Source organism: Durio zibethinus, chromosome 5 (genome assembly GCF_047325235.1).
Source record: "Durio zibethinus cultivar Kanyao isolate XHJ-2024 chromosome 5, ASM4732523v1, whole genome shotgun sequence".
In the NCBI taxonomy this organism is placed as follows: domain Eukaryota; kingdom Viridiplantae; phylum Streptophyta; class Magnoliopsida; order Malvales; family Malvaceae; genus Durio; species Durio zibethinus.
In genome coordinates, this window is record NC_143166.1 from 28481476 (window position 1) to 28489914 (window position 8439).

The 8439-nt window shown below is 37.3% G+C and overlaps 2 protein-coding genes across 4 annotated transcripts; one reads left to right on the forward strand and one right to left on the reverse strand.

Annotated features, from left to right (window-relative positions):
- Positions 1–470: 470 nt before the first annotated feature.
- LOC111283143 (universal stress protein PHOS34-like) lies at positions 471–2628 on the forward strand. Of its 2 annotated transcripts, none has more exons than XM_022871568.2 (3): positions 471–1363; positions 2073–2117; positions 2378–2628. In XM_022871568.2, the coding sequence occupies exons 1-2, from the start codon at positions 589–591 to the stop codon at positions 2078–2080; spliced, it is 783 nt and encodes a 260-aa protein (XP_022727303.1). In that variant the 5' UTR covers positions 471–588; the 3' UTR covers positions 2081–2117; positions 2378–2628. The 2 variants fall into 2 exon arrangements, with proteins under 2 accessions (XP_022727303.1, XP_089617060.1); XM_089760934.1 differs by having other exon boundaries at positions 2406–2628.
- Positions 2629–2832: 204 nt separating this feature from the next.
- On the reverse strand, positions 2833–6989 carry LOC111283142 (uncharacterized). Of its 2 annotated transcripts, none has more exons than XM_022871566.2 (5): positions 6855–6989; positions 5470–5924; positions 4112–5372; positions 3830–3976; positions 2833–3718 (listed from the first exon to the last, which is right to left on the reverse strand). In XM_022871566.2, the coding sequence occupies exons 2-5, from the start codon at positions 5518–5520 to the stop codon at positions 3093–3095; spliced, it is 2085 nt and encodes a 694-aa protein (XP_022727301.2). In that variant the 5' UTR covers positions 5521–5924; positions 6855–6989; the 3' UTR covers positions 2833–3092. The 2 variants fall into 2 exon arrangements, with proteins under 2 accessions (XP_022727301.2, XP_022727302.2); XM_022871567.2 differs by having other exon boundaries at positions 5470–5920; positions 6855–6988.
- Between the last annotated feature and the right edge of the window lie 1450 nt (positions 6990–8439).

An 8439-nucleotide genomic window follows, 5' to 3' on the forward strand; every position in this document is an offset into this window, starting at 1 on the left:
GCTGACCGTATCCAATATGTGCACAAAGGAGATTGGAGGAGGCAGTGGGTTGGGCATATCAATTATTATAATTTTTTTCACCTAAAGAAACCTTTTCTTTTTTCTCCCATATCTAGATCCCTTCTTCACCTAAAGAAAACTGATTAACCCTTTAAGAATAAAAAAACAATCCTGACGCATTTGTTTTAGTTGATTTGTATATGATTTCATGAAAAAAAAAAAAGTTTAAATCCTCTTTTTTCAAATAAAAAATTAAAAAACCACTTACCCAAGTTGTTAAAATTTAGGGCTGGATTAGCCAATTATATTTTACTTTTGCCTCTAAATTGCTAACAACTTTTCCTTTTCAAATTGAAAATTATTTGTGTATACAATATCTTATTGGGCTTGGGCTTGTCTCAGTCAAAAGTCAAACACACGGACAAAAAGAAAAAAAGAAAGAAAAGGTTGGCGGCATCAATATCGTGCTCATTGCTAGCGCAATTTAGCAAGCCGTGTCAACAACTTTTCAGAGCTCATCCCAATTTCTCTGATTTTCCGTCGTCAAAGGCTAACCCGTTCTTCAGTTTCCCCAAATCCTGTTTTCTGATGAATCAACAGCAACGGCACCAATTGGAACCGGACCTTCCGGTTCCACCCCTGGCTTCTCTCCGAATCCAACCGGGTTCACCACGAGTCCCGTTGACAACATCCACCACTCCAACTGTTGGTGCCCAGCGTCGCATCGCCATCGCCGTCGATTTAAGCGACGAGAGCGCTTACGCTGTCCGATGGGCTGTTCAGAACTACCTTCGTCCGGGAGACGCCGTCATACTGCTCCACGTTCGCCCAACCTCCGTCCTTTACGGAGCCGACTGGGGCTCTATCCAACTCCAAATCACCCCTAACTCCACAACTAAGCACGAAAAAGCCACCGCCATCACCGCAGACCACTCTGACGAAGAGTCGCAGCAGAAGCTTGAGAACGATTTCGACATTTTCACGACAACAAAAGCGAACACGCTGGCGCAGCCGTTAGTGGATGCTCAGATTCCGTTTAAAATCCATATAGTGAAAGACCATGACATGAAAGAGAGATTGTGTTTGGAAGTGGAGAGGTTAGGGCTGAGTGCGGTGATCATGGGGAGCAGAGGGTTTGGAGCCGCTAGGAGGACAAGCAAAGGAAGGCTAGGAAGCGTTAGTGATTATTGCGTCCACCACTGCATTTGTCCGGTGGTGGTGGTTCGATACCCGGATGAGGAGGAGAGCGGAATAGGCGGAGCCGAGAAGGTGACGAAAAAGAAGATTGTTGGAGAAGATGTGGAGCTGCAGCCGGTACCGGAAGAGGAACTTGAGTATCATGATGCGGAGGAGGAGCACAGAGGTTTGGAGTTTCCGAATTTGTAATTGATTTTATTTTTTGCTTGATGGTAATTAACTGGTTTAATTGGGTTTTATATAACTTTGTACAGTTATTTCTGGAGTTTTTGGCTTTATTCACATACTGAAATGCTTGTTAAAAGTTAAGACACGGGTAAAATGAGGAATGAATGTAGTTATGAGAAGTAAGTGGTAGCAGCATACATTTAGATTTTGCTTAGTTGCTTGGATATTGGCTGGGAAAAAGATGATGGAAATAGCAAAGATTAGTAAACCATTGAAGGGATGAGCCTGGTGCATGGTAGCAGCCAAGAAAGCATAAATATAGACCTTGGGGATAAACCTGATAGCTTATGGCATGATTAAATGACCTAGGGACTTGGAGATGTGAAATGTTTGTATATCTCGAAACTTGAAGCAGATATTTGTGCTAAATCCATTGCTTGAAGTGAATTTGAGGCTGAATTAGTAGTGCTCTCTCTTCATGCTTCTGGTCTAAACAAAATTTTATACATTTGAGCTATGCAGATAGAATTCAGAATCAAGTTGTATAACAGCGTCGCTATTTTTTTTTTTATGTGGTGGATGCACATGATATATTTTGTGTTACATTTGTTTCTAGAGGTGCAGAAGTATGTAAGGCCCATAATATTATGCGTTTTCTAATCTATTAAAATTACTTTCTTTCATTGGTTCATATTTCTTGTTAGCAGATGCTTGATATGACTTGGAGCAATGATGAGTACCTACTAAGTCAGGTAATTTAACATGACTCAGAGCTTTAATCTGTTTGAGACCCATTTGTGATATCTTCCCGTTCACCCTTTTCTACTGATTTTTCATGGGAGCAGAGAACTCACTTATGGCTCTGATTGTAAAACCTGTATCATTCGTGTGGTTTCTAATGCATTATTTTTAAGTTTTCAAATCTATAGCTTGGCTTTACCCTTTATATGATATTTTGTAATGAACTCTTTTGCAAATTAAGTGTCAACTTTTGTTTTGATTTACTGGATAGTGATGATGCCCTTGCTCAAATGTTGCAGCAAAGGATGAAAAGGTGTCCAAAATGAAGACTTTGTGGTGGCAAAGAAGCATGAGAATCTTGTATGGTGGTGGACTTTTTATGCTTTGTATATATGGATGGTAATAGGTCTCTTGGCTTTTCTCTTTTCTGTGTACGTTCTCGTGAACTGCATTGCCCGTTTTGGACAATTACTGTTCAATGCCTTTTATATGACGTGCAGTACTGAATTTCTTCGTTGCGTAGTTCTAAGCCTTTTGCCGGCATGTTACTGATGTCGTAGGAATACCAGATTTTGCTGTACTTTCTTATTATTGCATTTGTTTCTGACCAATATAGCTTTGGCGTTTTTAGTAATTTAGCATAATTATGGATTGAGTGACCATTTACCTTGTACTGTTGCTGCTTCGAAATGAGAACAGATTCAGGTTATGAAATGGACAACGTGATGGAACTAGAAATGAGTTATGACATTGATTACCATATAATCGATGGATGCAATATAACCCGTTTTTCAAACATTTTCCTACACAAAAATAAGGAACTTTAAAACGGGAGAAATGCGACAACTTCCCATTTTGCTAATCAACTGTAAAAATGGTTGGTCACACCAGATATCTTGAGTGACAATTAATTGCAGTACCGACAACCAGCTTAACTCGAAAGTGAATAGCATAGCAACAAGACTGCATTAATCAAGTCACTGATTTCACTGACGCCCCAGAGTTCCGTCACTTCGGGTCCTTCGCATGGAAAGCTCCGATTTGAAGTTCAGAAGTTTGCTTCCAAGATCTAAATAATGATTACGATTATTGGTTGTTGCTTTGATCCCATTAGGAGGCAGGCGCCCATGTCTGCATCTAGGATGTCTTGGGGAAACCGTGACTTGACTACTATGACCATGAGTTGATGAAGAGGATGGCCGGTGTGTAGCAGTACCATGGTTACTCTTCCTTGTAGCTTTGTGTTCTGATCTAAGGCTACGGTCGAATTGATGGGCACCAATGCCTAGCCGAACTGAACGTTCTGCAACATCCGTCAATGTGCTGAATTTAATAGCCTGCCGATTAAAGTAAACCAAATGGGGAAGAAGGCCTAGCAAATGTTTCTTCAGATGTTCATCTCCAACATTCTTCTGTGCTGGGTTACCTTCCAAGCTGACGGCCTGCAAGGAATTATAGTTTGCTGCAAGTTGGCCAAGACATTTGGCAGTAGAGATTTTGTTGAAACGCAGATCCAACACAGTCAATTTTAAGAGGCGATGAAGACCCTCTACCTCACTTATCTTGTTTCCAGCCAAGTATAACTCTTTAAGAGAGGAAAAAGAAGCCAAGCCTACAATGGATTATGTGGGAGAAAGTAGAGTTGAGGGTTAAAATGTTGGCAGGTAAGAGTAAAGAAGCATGGAAAATAGGACAGCTAATCACTGCAGATTGTGTCGCATACCATGACCAATTCTAAATATCCGGTTGTAGCTCAGGTCCAGAACACGAAGTCGAGTGAGTTCACGTAAACCCTCAATGGTGGATATATTATTCTTTGACAGATTCAGAAAGTGAAGTCCCCGAGGAAGAGCACCAGCAGTAATTCTTGCTGAAGCACACAACAATGAAAAAGTTATTTATACAAAAGAACAGTTTCAAAAACTCCACATCATAAGACTTTAAAGCATATCAAAATAAAAGACATACAGAACTAATATTGTTGCAGTTGAAGATAGATACTCACCTATAGCATTTCCTGATAGATTAAGCACCTTCAAGCTGACAAACGCACTGAGAAATGGTATAATACGCAAATCATGATTTGCCAGCTGAGCTGTGGTTGCTGAGGCACTCAAAGAAGATATATATCTTTTTGCAGCTTCCATACAAGGAGTTACCTTAACATCCGCCTTTGCAGCAGTCAAACCATTTGAGACCGCGGGTTCTGCCTTCACACTATCACTGGGATGGGATAATTCAAATGTTTCTTCCATCGGGTGGCAGTGTTGAAGATCATTAACCCATTCCTCAATATGCTTAATCTTAAAATCCTTGCCAGTCAATTCCCAATTCGGGACTGGTGATTCTTGTTGCAGGAATTTCACTGAGTTAACCTCATCGGAATCTGGCACTATCCAGTCATTTGCTGATACAGAATAACTATAAGAATCAAATCCCTCATTGAACAAACTTTCAAAGTTAATTTTCTGATTTTTATGTATACCATCATCTCTTTCTTGTTCTCGCATCACCTCTGTATCAACCTCATGGATGGAAATCTCCTTTCGTCTCATGTTAAGAACATGTACATCCTCAGAAGATCTAGGATGATGAGTCAAATATTTAAAAGGAGAATGTTCTCCAGAAGTGAGTATCGATGCAACAATGTTTGGCATAGAACATGATTTCACAATCACAGGCGCATTATTAGGCGTACGGTCGCCAGAGCCACTAGCACCCTCACCAAATAAAGGTAAATCAGAATTATCATGGCCATCCTTTTCTGAATGCTGAGCATCTCCTACAGAGAAAATCGGTTCATTATTGACATGGTTAGAGCTTACTTGAACAGATTCTGAGTATGGAGCATTTTGGCTCGCTACTTTCTGTTTGCAGCTATCTGCTTCAACCAACCCATTGTCATGGTAAGCGGAAATAAATCCTTGATCAATCTCATCATCCGTATCATTTTGTCCAGGAACCCTGCTTTCCAGAAACAGTCCACTTCCAAGTGACCAACTCTTCTTAAGATAGTGTCGATTCGGATGGACCCTGGAATCAGGATCAAGATCAAATTTGTCTTTCATTTCCTCTGATTTCCAGCTAAGGTAACCAGAAGAATAATCCGTAACAGTTTTGACACTGTCATTAATCTCTGCAATTCTTTCTCCGTCCGGAAAAAATGAGTCAATGACTGTAGCATTATTTGAATCCTTAGGGGCTTGACCTTGAGAAAAATCTTCTAAAGTCTTATGCATTGCTTCAACATATGGCTGAACTGTTTTCTGAAGGACCAATGAATACTTGAGTCGTGAAAAACTACAGTACACAACCCAAATTTTACTTAAGTTGTCAAAAACTTCAAGCAAATCTTATACTTACCTTTGGTTTCTGACATCCAATGTGAGCATTGAAGCATGAAAATCTAAGCATATTGTGGTGATACAAACTAGCGCTACATCCACAGGAGAACTACTATTGTGTTACATAAAAAGCTATGAGCACCTAGCTGCTCTAATCATTTAAGGGTCAAAATACTAAGAAAAACACCTAATTCTGCGACCATCAAAATGACAAGCTACAATCAAACTTCCAGGGACTCAGCAAACATTGAGATTAACCATATTAAGTGAAAGACTCTCCGAAACACGTCCTAATCTCCAGATGAGGGATGATCTTGATCTCCTTAAAACAAAAAACAGAATCACCCCTTCCTTGTCACCCCACTCCCACTTTGAGGTGCGAGAAAAGTTCAGTTTCGTTGCAGCGGCCAGAGTGAAAAACAATCTTTTCCAACTAGGAAAACCAAATCCCTAACAAGTACAAGAGACACCTGCCTGACAATAATGAAAGAGAAAAAAAAATCAATATAAGGATCACATCATCTACAAGTAGATTTTGAAGCAGAATAGTATAGGCAGAGGAAAATGTAAAAACTTCAAATTGTTAATCCCTACATCGAAAGAATGCAAAAGAAAACTTAGCAATCAAAGACAGAATAGACAATCAGATTGCAATGCCTAATGTCTTCCGGATTTAGCATGCTAGACTTCTTTCTCAAAAGGATTGGAAGAGAAGAAAAAAAGGAAACTTTCAATTATCATTAGAAGGTCAAGTTGTAAATAAATATCTAATGAGACTGCAAATTGTACTCTTCCCTCTCTAACAAGATTCCACTTTTATTTTATCCAATATATTCATTCAAGGAAATCAATCATTTAGAAAAATATTGATTATTGGCCCATAACAAAATCTCAAAATAACGAACACAGATAAAATCAAGCTATGAAGGAAAAGACCAATCAACCAGATTATACATCAAATACAACCAAAACCAATGGTCAACAACAAAGAGATACTTAGATTTCACATGGAATATGAATCCAAGCCCAATCAAACACATTTAGTTTTAAAAGGAAAATGACAATGAAAACTAGTTCAAAGAAATTTAGAATAACTTAATCCCATCATTGTTGGCCTGCACTCTAAGCAAACATGAATTATAAAGAAAAAAAAAAAAGGCAGGAGATTCGGAACATCAAATAAACATGTATAGCACCATAAAAAACAGCATTATCTCAGGACACAGTCCAGAGAAAATAACCATTCCTGAAACACCCAAGAACGGAAACCACTCAAAACGCATGAAAAAAGAAAGACCCAGTTTTTATTTATTTATTTATTCATCTCGAAAGAAAACACAAAGAATGCAAACAAAGAAGGAGGATGACCCCGAAGAGAAAGAAATGGAAGAAGAAAAATCTTACCTCTTGATAGCCAGATTATTGCAAAGCAATGACCTTGTTTCTAACGAGGAGGGAGGGAGGTTGCTTCAACAAGAAAACATAGAAAAAACAGAATAAAAAGCAAACACGTTCCCTTCCTGTCTTTTAGGTGGAGGGGAGGTAGGTTTTGTCTATAACAGCCACAAATGAAAGGAGGAGAAAGAGCCTCGACGAAATGGAAAGAGTGGATCTTTGTCTTCTACGCAGCTTAAAGATAGATAACATGATAGCTCTTACGCCTGTGGAAATTTGGCTCTCTTTTGGTATTGAAAGAAAAAAACCCAAAAATTGAAAATTTGTTTTATCGATAAGTACCTATAAATTATGTTTTTTGTTGTTTTCTTTTATATATATATATATATATATATATTTATTTCATGTGTGAATGTGATTAGTTTAAAATCCAATACCAATACTAAATAAAATAAAAAGATACTGCTACTCCTAAAAATCTTGAGAATTTATCTGGAACTACCATCGCATATAGCCGTAAACGAGTTTGTACCTCCCTATTTGCCTTATATATTTCTTTTAATATTTCTAACTGATTCTTGAAACCTTGATCTTTAAATTAAAAGTTCAATCTTTGTCGGCGAAAGCGTTTTTGAAAGAAAATCAAGTTCATGTGAGCTAATTTTTTTTTTTAATTAAACTCAAGTAAATCATGAGGAATTTCGTTCCTCACTAATGGTCAGGTGATCAAAAAATTATAAAAACGTTGCTACCAAATCATTATACTTTTATAAATGGATGATCAAAATAAAAAATTAATTAAAATTGAGTGAATATTCGTATAATTTATCCAATTTAAATAAAAAGAATTGTGGGTGGAAAAGAATAGTACAAGAGACAAGAAAACAATAACACAAAAAGATGCAAGCTTTGGTTACGAGGACTTTCATCCCTAGGCGACAGGTCAAAAAGATTATTATTGTTTGATATTTGACTTATTATGAAATAGTTCATGGAATTACAATAATGAGATACATATTACAAAGTACAAATTAAAATTGATTCTAAACATATTACTCGTAAAATCTAAAGATTTTCTTGATTATTAAAACTTTTTCATAATTATTTTCTAAAAATTTTTTAAGAAAATCTATATTTTCTAAGAAAAATGAATATTTCAAAGCATATAGAACTGAACAGAGTTGCAAATATTTTCACTAATTTTCACTGAGGGACATGTATAGTTTACGAATAGCCAATAATCCATGCAGTGATTCCATATGGTTGAAAGTAAACCGAAAAAAAGAAATAAGAAATGAAGGAGTAGCTTGTATTGTTGCCAATTTTATATTTTAGCGTAGGAATATACGTACTTTAATATGACTTTATCAAACCCCAAATCACCTTTTTAAAGGCCATGCTGTTTCCAAGGGAATGTTAGAATTTTTCCTTTTTAAAGGATTTTTAATTCCATCTCCATCCTCGAATGTGAATTTTTTTACTTTTGGGTTTGCAAACAACAAACTTCTTATCCATTAATTGGGCTCAACCCAAACTCTCAAAACTTTTGATCCATTAACTTACAGTCAGCCTACAATACAATAACTAAAACCTA